Source organism: Salarias fasciatus, chromosome 23 (genome assembly GCF_902148845.1).
Source record: "Salarias fasciatus chromosome 23, fSalaFa1.1, whole genome shotgun sequence".
In the NCBI taxonomy this organism is placed as follows: Eukaryota; Metazoa; Chordata; class Actinopteri; order Blenniiformes; family Blenniidae; genus Salarias; species Salarias fasciatus.
In genome coordinates, this window is record NC_043766.1 from 36,459,710 (window position 1) to 36,474,615 (window position 14,906).

General features: G+C 45.3%; 3 protein-coding genes across 3 annotated transcripts in view; 2 read left to right on the forward strand and 1 right to left on the reverse strand.

The window, feature by feature from the left end:
• Positions 1-14,906, forward strand: part of LOC115382176 (NACHT, LRR and PYD domains-containing protein 3-like) — a 1,518,151-nt gene that overhangs the window by 610,258 nt on the left and 892,987 nt on the right. The window lies entirely within an intron of this gene.
• LOC115382197 (NLR family CARD domain-containing protein 3-like) overlaps positions 1-14,906 on the forward strand; it is a gene marked incomplete at its 3' end in the record, with an annotated part of 1,183,065 nt that overhangs the window by 136,743 nt on the left and 1,031,416 nt on the right.
• The window catches only part of LOC115382181 (NACHT, LRR and PYD domains-containing protein 12-like), a 73,230-nt gene that overhangs the window by 34,635 nt on the left and 23,689 nt on the right, over positions 1-14,906 (reverse strand). Inside the window, exon 9 of the mRNA XM_030083868.1 lies at positions 7,069-7,242. Coding sequence (XP_029939728.1) covers positions 7,069-7,242 — 174 coding nt within the window. The remainder of the gene's footprint in view (positions 1-7,068; positions 7,243-14,906) is intronic.

Genomic DNA, 14,906 nt, shown 5'->3' on the forward strand with positions numbered 1-14,906 from the left:
CTCCTCCTTGGTTTGACGCAGCCTTCTGAGGTTGGAGGTGAACCAGGGTTTGCTGTTGCAGAATGAGCGAGTGGTCTTGTTCTGCACACACGTCTTCACAAAAGCTGATGTATGATGTCACAGTGTCTGTCAGTTCGTGGAGATCAGTTGTTGCATCTTCAAAAACTCTCCAATCCGTGCAGTCAAAGCAGGCTTGTAGCTCCAGCTTCGACTCCTCAGTCCACCTCTTCAAAGTCCTTACCACAGGCTTAGAGGTTTTAAGTTTCTGCTTGTAGGTCGGGATGAGATGAAGCAGACAGCGATCAGAGAGTCCTACAGCTGCCCCGGGGACGGCGCGGTATGCGTCTTTCAGGACAGTGTAGCAGTGATCTAGTGTGTTTGTGTCTCTGGTGGGACACGTAATGTGTTGTCTGTATTTTGGAAGCTCCTGGGTGAGCTTTGCTGTTAAATTCCCCCAGGATAATAAAGAGGGAGTCTGGATGTTTTTTTCTCAGCCTCAGTTATCTGTTCGGTCAGCTGTTGTTGAGCCTCTGTGACACACACCTGAGGTGAGATATAAATTCCGATCAGAATAAACGAGGAGAACTCCCGCAGAGAATAGAACGGGTTGCAGTTATGAAAAGTGACTTCAGAAGGGGACTGCATGATTTAGACAGCACTGTGACATCATTACACCAACCTTAGTTCACGTAGAAGTAGATCCCGCCTCCCTTCGTTTTCCCCGAGAGCGCCGCATTGCGATCCGCATGGAGAAGCTGGAATCCTGGCAGCTGTAGCAAGCTGTCCGGGATGTGCTGACTGAGCCAGGTTTCAGTGAAGCACAGGGCGGCTGATCTGCTAAAGTCGAAGTTCCTGGGTTGAAGCCGCAGTAGCTCGTCCATCTTGTTCACCGGAGAGCAGACGTTTGCCAGGTGTATAGACGGGAGCGGGGTCCGAAGTCCCCACCTTCTCGGCTTTACAAGCGCGCCCGCCCGCTTTCCCCGTCTGCGTCTCCAGTAAGCTCCATAGAAAGCTCCAGCCTCTCCGACCAGGATCTCTGCAAAACTCTCCGGGTCGGTGAAAACTGGAGAAAAAGTCCCGTGAGTGGATCTACCAATGCTCATGACCTCATCTCTGGTGAAGGTGACCAGAGATGGCTCGCATAACACAGTAAAAAAACAGAAAATGAGACAAAGTGCTGAGGAGCTCAGTACCGAGGCAGCCATCAGAGGCGCCTTCTTGGTTGAAGACAAGAGATATTCTCGCTGTCTGTCAGCCGTTTCGGTCTGAACTTCTCAAGAGGACCTTCCTGGAGTTAAGATGGCCAACATGGGCGCCGCCATCCATGCTGCAAATGTCAACCGGTTAGTTAATCACCGCTTCAAACTAATACAAAAAACAACTATTTACATATAATTGTTTTTTTCCAGTTGCATGTTTATCATAATGATAAAACTGACTAGTTAATTGACTCTGAAAGTTTATAGGCTCCTGTAAAACTTCGTTCCAGCAGGTTTCGTGACTTTTGTACTGTCATACAATCAATGGGTCCATCTATTTCACTAATATGGCTAAAACAATGCTTGAACAAGTTAACTGCTGAGCAGGCTGGTAATTTCCCCCTACTGTCTGGAAAACATCAGAAGAAGAGCTAGCAGCTTATTTGACATGTCACCTCCCATCACGCGACGTGCCTCCTCAGGAAGGTCACCGGATGTGACCGAAACTAGTCGAGGTAACTTTACTCACCTCTTCTGTCTTTCAAAAGAACTTTCAGCTTTTAAGTCAATCGAAGACAGTATGAACCTTTATCAAAACAGGCTGGTAAGCATTTTCACCATCAGTAGTTAACATGTAGCATACAGTTGTTGCACGAGTTTACCAGTTACTGTAATTCATGATTGACTAGTTAATATGTCAGAGTTTTTGCAGCTCACTTGTGAACTTGTGTGCATTTCTTTTTTTCTTTTTTTTACTTTCTTTTGATGTCAAGGATATCAAAGATGCATAACAAATATTCACTTGACTTTCCATGTATGTTCGTTCTGTTTTAGTTGCATCATTCGTCCAGGAAGTGACGCCTTCAGGCGTTGATGTGTTGGGATTGTCATACAGACCACTCCTCGGTTCAATATGGCAGAGAGGGCAGGAGTAGTGGTCACGGTGGTTGGACTCCCCTTGGGTGTGGGACCTGGAATCTCTGTGGAACCTCCAAAATTGTTGTGGAAATTCTATAGTTCTTTAAATGAAGAATTTCTGAAGAATCAACGAGTGTCGAAAGTGGTTTATTTAAGAATCCTGAGAAAGGGAAGAATAAAGAAAAGTGCCTTGCAAGGCGATTCTCGAAGTATTCTCCATCACTTGGGTTCAGATAAGACAACAAGCTGATAACAATGATGATTAATGCTAAAACTAGAAATTAAAGTGGAGAATTAAATGCAATGTAGATAGGAAAACCATATTTTCAACAACATGCAGCTGCACACACGAGCCCCTTTAACTCCTCTTTCTTTGTGCTCAGTGGCACAAACACTTTAAAAAAAATCAGTATTCAAAATTTAATGACTCTTCTTATATTTATCTACTTTTTCCACCGCTGGCTCTATGGTGAAATCTTCTAACTTGAACAAAAGCAAAAGGAACTTACTAAACACAAATGTAGAGCCCACAAGCTGAAAAGGACTTGCCTTACCCGGCGACCACAAATGAACCTCGAAAGGACAAAAAATCAAAAACATGGACGAGCCCCCAATTGATGTTCTGTACCCAGTGTGGGTGTTCTGGAACACACCATGAGTTGGGCCCCTCTCACACCACTACCAAGAAGGCCAGCACGCACAAGTTTGAAATTTAACAAAAGTTTATGTCTTCACAAAAATTCCAGGGTCAAACACCCAAGAAACCAAAATCATACAAAGGGCTCTCAGCCTCACTTAGTAAAAGAAAAAGGAACGAAAAGACAACTCCTGATCTAAACTCGAACTGAAAAAAAAAGGAGAAAATTGATTGACAGGGTGGAAAAAGAGACCATCTTTCTGTTACAACACTCTCTTTACTGTGAGTAACAGATTAACAAAAAAATGCTAAATTACCCTGTTGGTTCCACAACCCTATAATGCTCACACGCGGCCACTGACATTCACAGGGAGCCTGCACACAAACACTGGCACTGATATTGCTGGCATTGTAAGCAGAGAGAGAAGGCAGAATGGTTTCCCTGTTCAGCCAATCAGATGTCCTCCTGCAGCTCCAGCAGCACTCCCACACCTGGTCTGCATCACCCAGCCAGTTGTTTAATTGACAACTATCTCTCACACACCCACCCACGCACACAGTCATGAGGAAAGAAAGCACCTGAGGAGGTTGCAGCTTTCCACATGTGACCTGGGTCATAAGAGTATTATTTCATGTTTACAGACGCTTTCTCCTTGTTGATATAAATGGTAAATAGACTACACTTATGTAACGCTTTTTACGCTGCTTGAATGGTGCCCAAAGCATTTTTACAACGGATTATCACATTCACCTATTCACACACCAGTGGAGGCGTCCCCTATGCAATGCACTCAATCCGTACCGTAGAAGCAGTGAGAGGTTCAGTGTCTTGCCCAAAGACACTTCGGCATATGGACGGGGAGAAAGAGAATCAAACCAACAACCTCCTGTAAGGTGACTTCTCCACCAACCAATATGAATATGAATGTAATTCAACACAATTATGAAAAGTGAGAAAGTGTCATTGATTTGTCTATGGTTTGCCTTTTTTACTTCATGATTAGACATTTCAAGAAACACGGCAACAATGAAACAGCCACAAACAGAAGATGAGACGACGAAGAAATTTGATCTGTAGTTGAGTTACTTTTTGGAAAACTCCTACCACCTTGTCAAAGGCCCCTACTTCCCCCTGCTGTCAGAAACGGTGACCATTATAGAACACAGACTCACTGAAGAACCAGGCAGTATGAAACCAAATCCAAAACCAGCATACAAAGTTTCAGTGAATGTGGTGTTGAAGGTGCAGAGGTGGATCAGAGAGTCAGAGGAGACTCTGAAGAAGGACAGAGAGCCAGCAGGACAGTCCACATACACTGCTACTCTACCAGAGGAGGAGGAGGAGGAGGACACATCTGTTCTTATCTTATTGTGCCAGACAGAGTAGCCTTTATGAGAGCACTCCAGACTCCAGGACTGATGATTCCTTCCAAACCAACACACCCCACTGTCTCCTTTCCTTCTGATTCCTCTGTAACTCACTGACACATACACTTCTCCGCTCCACTCGACCTCCCAGTAACATCGACCACTCAGATCATTTCGACAAAGCAGCTGAGTCCAGTAATCGAATCTGTCTGGATGATCAGGATACGGCTGCTCTTCATCCATGCATGTCACCTTCCTGTTGTTGTTGGACAGTTTGAGCTTTCTGCTCATTGAGTTTTCATCCAGTTGAAGTTGAGAGAAATCTGATGGAGAGAAAAAGAGTTCAGTCCTGATGTGACACACGTGATGGATTTGTTGTTTGTGGACTTCCTGTCATGTTGTTGATGGAGAGAAAGTTTGATGAGGACACTTTTTGTCAGGCTTCTCTTGTCAGTAATGTTTGAATGAATCCAAAGCTTTGACAGAAAGACAAACGGACAGTGATGAGTCCAACTTACACTTCCTCAGACCAGGCTTGAGCATCTGCTGTCCACCATGGTCCACCCTGCAGGAAGAACGATAGTCAGAAGTGTTTTGTCTCCAACATGAGTCCTAACTGCTGCTGAAGCAGAGCTCCTCAGTTTGTCTCTGGGGACATAGAAAGAGGCTTAAAGTCTGAGTAAAGCAAAATCAGCCATTTTCTTCTAAACACCTTAAATAGGTCATAAATGTGTTTCTTTACAACATATAAAAGCCATTCCTACATTAATGATTTAATTTTGGAGGTAGACTTCACAGACTTTTTTCAGCGCTCCTGTGTTCAGGATTTAATGGGTGGGTCAGAAATCAGGGCCGCGTTATGTAACGCGGCCCTCATTGGCATAAACCCGCCCCCCGGATCATGAGCGATATAAATACATCTAGCGCATTAGCATCGGTGGTTTTCCCGCTAGCTTTCGAGTCTTGGATAGCATCTCGTACGACAGTTTGCAGCTAGCTAACCAGTCAACCAGTCAGCTAACCAGGCATGTCACCTCCACGTCGCTCGTGCATCTTTCCTGGCTGCCACAGTGTGCAGGGTAACGATGCCATTAGCTAAATAAACCCGCGTGGCCCGCCTCGCGGGTTGCCCTCGTCCCCGGCAGGGGTCGGCTCACCCCGGGCCCGCCACCGCGCCGCGAGGCGTGGCTGGGTCCGGGAGGCCTTCTCCCCGGGGGTCGCAGGGGTTCCTCCGTGGCGCGGTGTCCGCCGCGGAAGGCGGGTCGGTATCGGAGGGGGTCGGGTCGGCGTTCGGCGGTGGCGACTCTGGACGCGCGCCGGGCCCTTCCCACAGATCTCCCCAGCTGCGGACCCGCGACTCCCCCGCCCATTTGTGCGGGCGGGGCCCCAGCGGGTCGACTCAGCTGGCGCCTAGCAGCTGGCTTAGAACTGGTGCAGACCGGGGGAATCCCACTGTTTAATTAAAACAAATAAATGACCATTCTGATGGAGACTGTGAGGAACGAGGCTGAGCACTCTCAGCATCTGACTCAGAGTCAGTTTCTGGCTCTGATGGCTCAAATTGGTAGGGCTGGGTCCGTCTGATGAGGCTGTTAGCGCTAACTTGTTAGCGTTAGCTTCCATGGAAGCTAGCGCAAACAGCCTCATGAGATGGACCCAGCTGGAGGTGGCTCCCCTCCTGCGTGTGGGCATGGTTCCAGCGCTTCTAGCTGACATGCCCCCAGCATTTCACAGTAGAGAGAAGTGCTTGTTTTTCCATGATTTTGAGACCTTATTTTATTTACTTAGCAATTTTTTTAATCATTCAAATTTGGCTCAGTGGTTAGTGACACATATTTATGCAGTATGACAAACTCATAACACATTATTTCTGCTTTACTCTGACTTTAAAGTGTTCTGAGTCCACCATCTGTGGAACTGTGACTGAGTGAGAAGAACAAGTCCAATATTTCTTCATGAAGATCATCATACAAGCCCACTGTGGAGGGAGAGACTTAGGGAGAAAAATACTGACCACACTCTTTCAAGCGGATCATCCTATTTCATTCATGCAGTCAGTCTTTCTCAGGGTCGACCTTTCTACGTTTTTGGACCCATGTACCCCTTTCCCACTGCATCTAGCGGGTCGACCCATGTTTTTGACTCGCTAACAATCGCCTTTTAGACTCCTTTCCCACTGCCTACCCGTGTCTAGCCACCTGCTGGCGAGCCGCGTCGCTGCGTTTTCCCCCGCTGATGGTGTCCCACGTTGATGACATCATCAGCGCAACGGAGCACAACGAAAGTAAACAATGCACCTGAACACAGTCCCTGTTACCTGTAGACAAATCTTCTCTTACCCACGCATCAAGAGAAGCCCTCTGGTCTTGATATCTTGCCAATGCTGGGTCATCTTGACGAAGATATCTCACGCGGTGTCCAGAAACGAACATGCTAAAGTAGCCACGCAGCGTCGACGTCATCACGCAAGTCCCCGGATGCATCCCTCCCACAAAAAGCCGGTAGAAAGCTGACCCGCTAAAGATCTGGGTCGATTGCAGGGTTGAATGACCCGGGTCTAAATGCCAATTAAACCCTTTCACACTGCCACGAGGAGCTGATTATTAACAGGTTTAAACGTGTTTTTTTGGCTAGTGTGAAAGGGGCTTTAGTGTAACAGTAGGAGGTTTGTCAATTCTCCGCTTTTTTAAAGTACATCTCCTCACCACAAACACAACTTTTTTGGCTGGACTGGTCAGGTTCAGAGATTTGGTTGCTGACTGCAGCCACGTTTTCAGTGAAAAAGGAGGCAAACATGTCAGGAGTCAGCTCAGTAATTTGAGTCTCAGATTGTTCTCACGTGAGATTTTTAAAGCCTCCCCCAGATAAATACTGTCTTATCACGAACTGGAGACATTCTGAAGAACATCTCAGCCTCCATGATGAGCTCCTGTTGTGTGTCCATACCTGAGAGTCTCCAGTGAGCAGTGAGGATCCTCCACTACAGCAGAAAGCAACTTCACTCCTGAGTCTCCTGGATGGTTGTAGCTCAGGTCCAGTTCTCTCAGATGGGAGGACTTGGATCTCACAGCTGAGACCAGAGAAGCACAGCCTTCCTCTGAGACCAGACACCCTGACAGACTGGAGACACAAACATGACTGCATCAAGTCAAGAAGGAAGAAGGAAGATCCTCCACATGATCAAGCAGCAGCTGGATCCTGACCTGAGAGCTTCCAGTTTACAGTGAGGACTCTCCAGTCCAAGAGACAGAATCATCACTCCTGAATCCTGCAGGTCGTTGTTATTCAGGTCCAGATGTGTCAGACTGGAGGACTGAGAGCTGAGAACTGAGGACAGAGCTCCACAGCTTCTCTCTGACAGACCACAGCTGCTCAACCTGAAGAAGAACCAACAGTGAAAATCACATCAATGATTGTCATGGACTCAGTTCTTGATATTTGTTCCTGAAGTACGTACAGAGCTTTGTTGGAGGCTTTGACCACTGGCAGTAGCCTCAGAAGAGCCTCCTCTGAAGCAGAGTATTTCTTCAGGTCAAACTCCTTCAGATCTTCTTCTGATGACAGTAAGATGAAGACCAGAGCTGACCACTGAGCAGGAGACAGTCTATCTGTGGATAGACTTCTTGATCTCAGGGACTGTTGGATCTGCTCCACCAGAGAACCATCATTCAGTTCATTCAGACAGTGGAACAGATTGATGCTTCTCTCTGCAGACAGACTCTCACTCAGCTTCTTCTTGATGTACTGGACTGTTTCCTGATTGGACTCTGAGCTACTTCCTGTCTTTGTCAGCAGATCTCGAAGGAGATTGTGATTGATCTCCAGTGAAAGACCTAGGAGGAAGCGGAGGAACAAGTCCAGGTGTCCATTTGGACTCTTCAAGGCCTCGTCCACAGCTGTCTGATGGAGATGGTGGAGTTTAGGTGTCTGCTTCAACAGGTTTGACCACCAGGATGTTTGCTCTTGTTTTTTCAGCAGGTTGATTCCTGAGTTGATGAAGGTCTGATGGACATGAAGAGCAGCCAGAAACTCCTGAAGGCTCAGATGGATGAAGCAGAACACAACATTGTGGATGCCTTTCTCCTTTATAAAAATCTTTGTGAAGATTCCTGAGTACACTGAGGCCGCTTTTACATTGATGCCACACTCTGTCAGGTCAGCTGAATAGAAGATCAGGTTTCCTTTCTGCAGTTGATCAAAAGCCAGTTTTCCCAGAGACTCTATCGTCTCCCTGCTCTCTGGACTCCATGTTTCATCTGCGTCAGGTTCTTCATCATACTTGACAGTGTTAATTTTTGCCTGGACCACCAGGTGGCGGATGTACATCTCAGTCAGGGTCTTGGGCAGCTCTCCTCCCTCTCTGCTCTTCAACTCCTCCTCCAGAACTGTAGCAGTGATCCAGCAGAAGACCGGGATGTGGCACATGATGTGGAGGCTTCGGGAGGTCTTGATGTGGGAGATGATCCTGCTGGCCTGCTCCTCCTCTCTGAACCTCCTCCTGAAGTACTCCTCCTTCTGGGGGTCAGTGAACCCTCGGACCTCTGTCACCCTGTCCACACAGTCAGCAGGGATCTGATTGGCTGCTGCAGGTCGTGTGGTGATCCAGAGGCGAGCAGAGGGAAGCAATTTCCCCCTAATGAGGTTTGTCAACAGAACATCCACTGAGGTGGGCTTTCTAATGTCAGTCAGGAAATCAGTGCGACGGAAATTCAGTGGGAGTCGACACTCATCCAGACCATCAAAGATGAAGACCACCTGGAATTCTTCAAAGCTGCAGATTCCTGCTTCTTTGGTTTCACTGAAGAAGTGATGAACAAGTCCCACCAAGCTGAACTTCTCCTCCTTCACTACATTCAGCTCTCTGAAGGTGAATGGAAATATGAAGTTGACATCCTGGTTTTCTTTGTCTTCAGCCCAGTCCAGAGTGAACTTCTGTGTCAGGACTGTTTTCCCAATGCCAGCCACTCCCTTTGTCAGCACTGTTCTGATTGGTTGAGATCTTCCAGGTGAGGCTTTGAAGATGTCTCCTGGTCTAATGCTTGTTTCTGCTCTGTCTGCTGTCCTGGATGCTGCTTCAATCTGTCTGACCTCGTGTTCCTGATTGACCTCTGCAGTCCCTCCCTCTGTGATGTGGAGCTCTGTGTAGATCTGGTTCAGGAGGGTCGGCTTTCCTGCCTCAGCGACCCCCTCAAACACATGCTGGAACCTCCTCTTCAGGTTGAATTTGAGTTTCTCCTGACACCCCTTCTGAGGTTCATCTGTCCCTATATTTTATGCGTTTGTTTTGTGGGCGGGGGGGGAGGGGGGGGGGGGGGGGGGGGGTTGATAAGAGACAACAAAAACAATATCAATTTAATTGTCTACTTTAACAAACTCTCTCATACTACCTGTAGATATTAATAGACATCACCCGAAACTTGAAGGTCACAGCTTTGGCATTTCTTTTTGTATCATTACAGACAATCAACTCAAAATAGTTGATCCTTTAGATATTACAAAATGCAGAGACATGAATAATGTGTTTCACTTGATTGTTGTCACTTCAGCACATTTGACTGAATTTCAGACTATGTGCAACACGTCATTAAGAAATTTGGAAAAAAAAAATCAACATTAAAGGGGACATATTATGCTTTTTTCACTGTGTGAAGAGTTTCTTATCATAGTATGTGTTGCCACAGCCTCATTATGATGTTAAAATTTGAAAACTGTCTGTGTAGTCCCTGGTTTGCTACACCACATTTTGTGAAAATGCCTGCTGAAACGGTTGAGTTTGAGTTTGGTCCGCTTAGCTTGAAATAAGCGAATTTAACTCCACCGACCCCCCCCCCCCCCCCCCCCCCCCCCCCCCACACACACACACACACACACACACACTGTGCCTCCGCCCTGTGTGTGTGTGTGTGTGTGTGTGAAAGAGAGAGAGAGAGAGAGAGAGAGAGAGAGTGGGTGTGGACAGATGCGTTCAAGTGCATACCAGAAAGCAGGCTCAGAAACAACCTGTTCTGAGGGCTCATCAGAGCAACCTTTAAGACCGCTGAAACTCCAAACAAAGGATGATTTTGGGCGAACAAACTTAAATATTATGTTTTTAGGCTTCTGAGACCTACATGACATGACTGAAAAATAACATAATATGTCCCCTTTAACTACAAAGATCTCTGTTTTATTGTGTGTGTGTGTGTGTGTGTGTGTGTGTGTGTGTGTGTGTGTGTGTGAGAGAGAGAGAGACTGTCAGGTCATTTTGTTAAATAAAACTAATAGGAGAACAATGAAAAGAGCAATCACTGCAAAAGAAGAAGACAGTTTGCTATGATTGCAGTTGTGCCTGTAATGATTTATCTATGTTGTTTTGCATTGAGTAAATGTTATATAACAACATCAAGTTTAAAGTTTCCAGAACTTACCTCCAGGTTCTGAGATGTTTTTGGAGTTTTTCTCCCATATACCCTTCATATTCATTTTCTTCAAAACCATTTTAGTGACTTTGAGAGCATGATTACTGTAGGTATGGCGCATCTCATCCACTGTGTGTTTTCTGTCCAATTTCTCCAGTTTACTCACTGGGATTGGTTTGAATCCCTCAAGGACTCCATTTTGCCACAAAAACCACTTGAACTTTTCAAAGTCATCACCTCTCAAATCTTCTAGAATTTTCAGGAGGACTTCTGGATGTGAGCTCATCTTTGAATTCGTGAAGAGTTTGATTATCTCACTTCGGTTTCAGTCTGTGTTCAGAGTCCCTGGAAATATCACGGTGAGGCGCTGACATGCCTTGGTTCAGGTGAGATGTTTCACTCTGAAAAACAAGAAACAAGAATCCTCATGAGCTCCATCTCAATCATTCTGTTGTGCCAGGTTAGTATTCCGTCCTATTGATGGGCAGATGAGGCCTCATGAACCACTGTCTATATTTTATGAAGCCATTAGATCTAGTGTGATCTCCTTTAGAAATGTTTGAAAGCATACTTCATTGTCAGTCCTTCGGCCTCAATTCTAAAACCAAAAGTGCCATCTCGTGGCTGAAGAAAATAAAGACAGTGGCTCATGCCATTTGCCCATCACTATTCTATTGGCAACAACAATTTTTTCAGTCTAAAACTTCAAGTGATTAAATCATGTTGCTATATTCTGGACAACACCAAATGCAGCCCAAGGAACCAGAGGGCAGGTATCAGAGTAGAATCCCAGGGGCTTTAAAAAAAAACATTTTAAATTCTGTCTTATGAATGAAATTTAGAATGTGCATAAGTCCAAAACAATCTGTATTCATCAAAGATATGTAAATGTGTCAAGGCACTCCCACCAAATATCACCTTTTGGTACAGGGAGATCCTTAATATCCTTGGTCATGACAGATTACAAGCTGCAGCAAAAGGTATTTGGACACCTTTCCTAAATTATATCCCTGCAGATCTGAGGTATCTGCTCCTGAGGGGCAGACTGTTTTTGAATGGAATACATTCTCCCCCTGTAACACGTGGGACAAGGAGTATAATTGGCTTTTGATGACTGGTTGTTGTTTATTTTTTGATAACATGTCGTGGACTGCAGACAAAGTAGAACGCGTTAATTTTTTAATTTTATTTTACTGAGCTTAGTTTTATCATTAGTCATTTTGTAATCATTGCTGTTCGGGTTAATTGGACCAAATTTTGCATTTTTTTGTGTAAATGGACAACATTGTCATACCCTGTATCTCTGCAGTCAGATGGGACCGGTTTTGCCCATTTTTGAATGCCCTGTCTCACCTGTTCGTTTGTTTCTCATGTTCTCCTGTCTGGTCACCTGCTTCATTATCACCCTCATGTGTCGCGCCTATTTTTCCCCCTATTTAAGCCGGCGTTCCTTCACTTGTCCTTGTCGGGTCTTTGTGGGTCTGTCCGCGTGTTCTGTTGGTGTGTCCTTGCCTGCATCAGCTCAGGTCAACTAGTTCCTGCGTTCCTGAGTTCCTGTGTTCCTGAGTCTTTGGAATAAAAGGAGTTTTTGATCCACCTGGCTGCCTGCGCTTGGGTCCTTCTTTCCCGCGCCGTGACAAACATACTGTCTGATGGGTTGTGGTGGTGGGGTTTGTTTGGTTTGGTTATTTTGTTTGTGGTAAAATCAATCAAATGTGTTCAAAAAAAGTGTAAATGTGCGAAACATCAGTAAGAAATCAGTGTTTATATATTCAACTTGTTCTAAATCACCATGTCAGCGGACTTTCAGGATCAGGCTGGGCTCACACTGGATATGGTGCTTGTCTGTTCTGGTGACTGCAACTAATCATTAGTCATTGAAACAAATGTGGCTTAAACCAGCCGCCATGCGCCTGGGGTCCAGTTCCAGCGCTGTTGAGGAGCCTGTCGGTTCACCAAAACATTTTGCAAGGATCCTATTTTCTGCAGGCCACAGCCCTACCGGATCAAGCTAAACAGAGGACAGTCCGGTGTCTTAAGGAAAGTAGATACTGTTCTAAAATAAAGCTGATTTCAAAATGAAATCTGTTGTGATTTTGCCATAACATTCTTTTTTAAATTCTTCTGGCAGAATAAATAAGAAAAAAACGCAATCTGATCATTATACGCATTGGATGAATGAACAGCCTTGTACTCAGTCGTTGTGGGAAAGTCAAACAACACCAAAATGGCATTAAAAAATGCTAAAGAGCAATGGAATAGCTCTATGACCCCGAGTGGCTCTGTGTTGCCAGATTGGGTGTTTTTCTGCCCAATCAGGCTTTTTCTGAACACGTACTGTGAGTTAATGAAATGGTTTTATATTGTGACATGCTTTTTTTATCATGCAAGTAAGGATTTAAAATTTTTACCATGCATTTTTCTACATAGATGGAGATTTGGGCTGCTTTCTATTGAGTTGGACGGGTTTTACATTGACGTCACACACACCCTTAATATCCAAATATATGGAAGTTGTGAAAGGTAAACCGATACAACCGGATATCCGTTTTGACAAGACAGAGATGTGGCTGCATCGGTATCAGCCTCATCAGTCGATGCAAGTCTTCCATGAATCCATTAATTTTCAACACATCAGGAAAACAGAAATCTAAAGTTTGGGACGTTTTTTTTTTGGATTTTACAAGGACGGCAAACTCGACAAAAGCCACCCCATTTGTAAACTTTGTAGAGCAACTCTGAAGTACACCGGCAGCAAAACAAATCTTGACCAGCATGCAACAGGAAAACACAGAGACGAGTTTGATGAACTTCTCAAGCCCCACCACAAGCAGCAGGAGCATGCTGCTAATGCAGCTACTACGCAGCGGATAACTTTTACGGGCAACTTGTTGGAGCCCAGGTACAGGTGCCAGCGTTGTATGCTCAAGCGAAGAACCAGGTTGAAAAACAATTGCCACAAGCTGAGCGAGTTGCCGTCACAACCGATGCCTAGATGTCCTGTTCCACAACGATCACAGTCCACTACATCGCTCCAGATTGGAAATTTCATGTGCATGTCTTACAAACAAGGGCATTTAAAGGATCCCACATGGGGAAAAAACATTGGTGCTCTGCTGAAACAGGCATGTGTTGATTGGAACCTTCTTGATCAAGATCCAGCCCTGGTGACGTACAATGTCACAAATATGGTGTTAACCGGAGTGGAAACAGAGATAACCCCTCACCTCGTGTGCTTTGCACACACCATAAATCTCAGCTTCTGAGCTTCGACTTCTGTGACTTTGAAAACATTGTGAAGCTGATGGCACCGGTCAAACTTGTGACCACCAGCATATCTGAAGACAAGCGGCCCACAATGTCAATGATTCCACCTGTAAAGGCAAAGCTTGAAAAGAACTTTGAACCATCAGATGAAGACTCTGTGTTAATCAGAGAGACGAAGCAGGCGTTCAAGAATGACTTGGAGAAACGCCACACAGGCCTGGATGATCTCTTCCACACTGCAGCAGCTCTGGACCCCCGTTTTAAGTCCCTGCCCTTCCTCTGTGACCACGATGCTGAGAGGACATTCACAGCCTTGTGGCTATAATCCGGCATATTTACGCCTGTTTTGTTTTGGCAATGCAGATGTTTATTAATGTGCACTGTCCCTATCAAATAAATAAATAAATAAACAAGCATATCAACAGAAGCAACATTCCTGCATAATGAGGTAAATCCCACAAGACACTGTCAAAATGAAAATGATTACAGTGCATTCTATCAGTTACAGTCTGCTGTGCTTTGTTGTTGTAACCAGCTGTAACCAGCAACTTCAGAAGGACTATACACATATATACACACATATTTATTTATTTATTTATTTATTTATGACAATTTCGAAAACAATTTTGTCATTATGGTAAAGAGATAAAAAAAAAGAAAGACACGCTTTTCTAAAACTGAAATACTTGTCAGTGAGGTTGGAGCAAACCACAAAGCACTCTTTGAATGAACATGTGGTCTCTCCCAAATTAATGGATGTCCCTCTTCAGGACCTCCACAGTGACAGTGCAGAGAAACACACACATCTGAAGGCTGTTCCTGATGTGTGTCTCCACTAGAACAACAGGTGTCCATAATGTAGGCTGGACAGACACACAGACACACAGCCAGCAGCCACACAGTCAGATCCAGTCCAACACAGCGTTGTGAAAGCTTTGTTGTAGCTGACAGAGATTCTCACCTGATCAACTCTCTTCACGTCTTCTTCAGACACTTTTGGAGAGAAGAAGCTGCTCTCCGTCCCTCCTCAGTCCTTCTGTCTGTCTCTGCTTGATGTGAGGACGCCGTCTCACCCTGACAACTCCCAGTCCAAGAGTCCAAGTCCATGTGGTTCAGCTC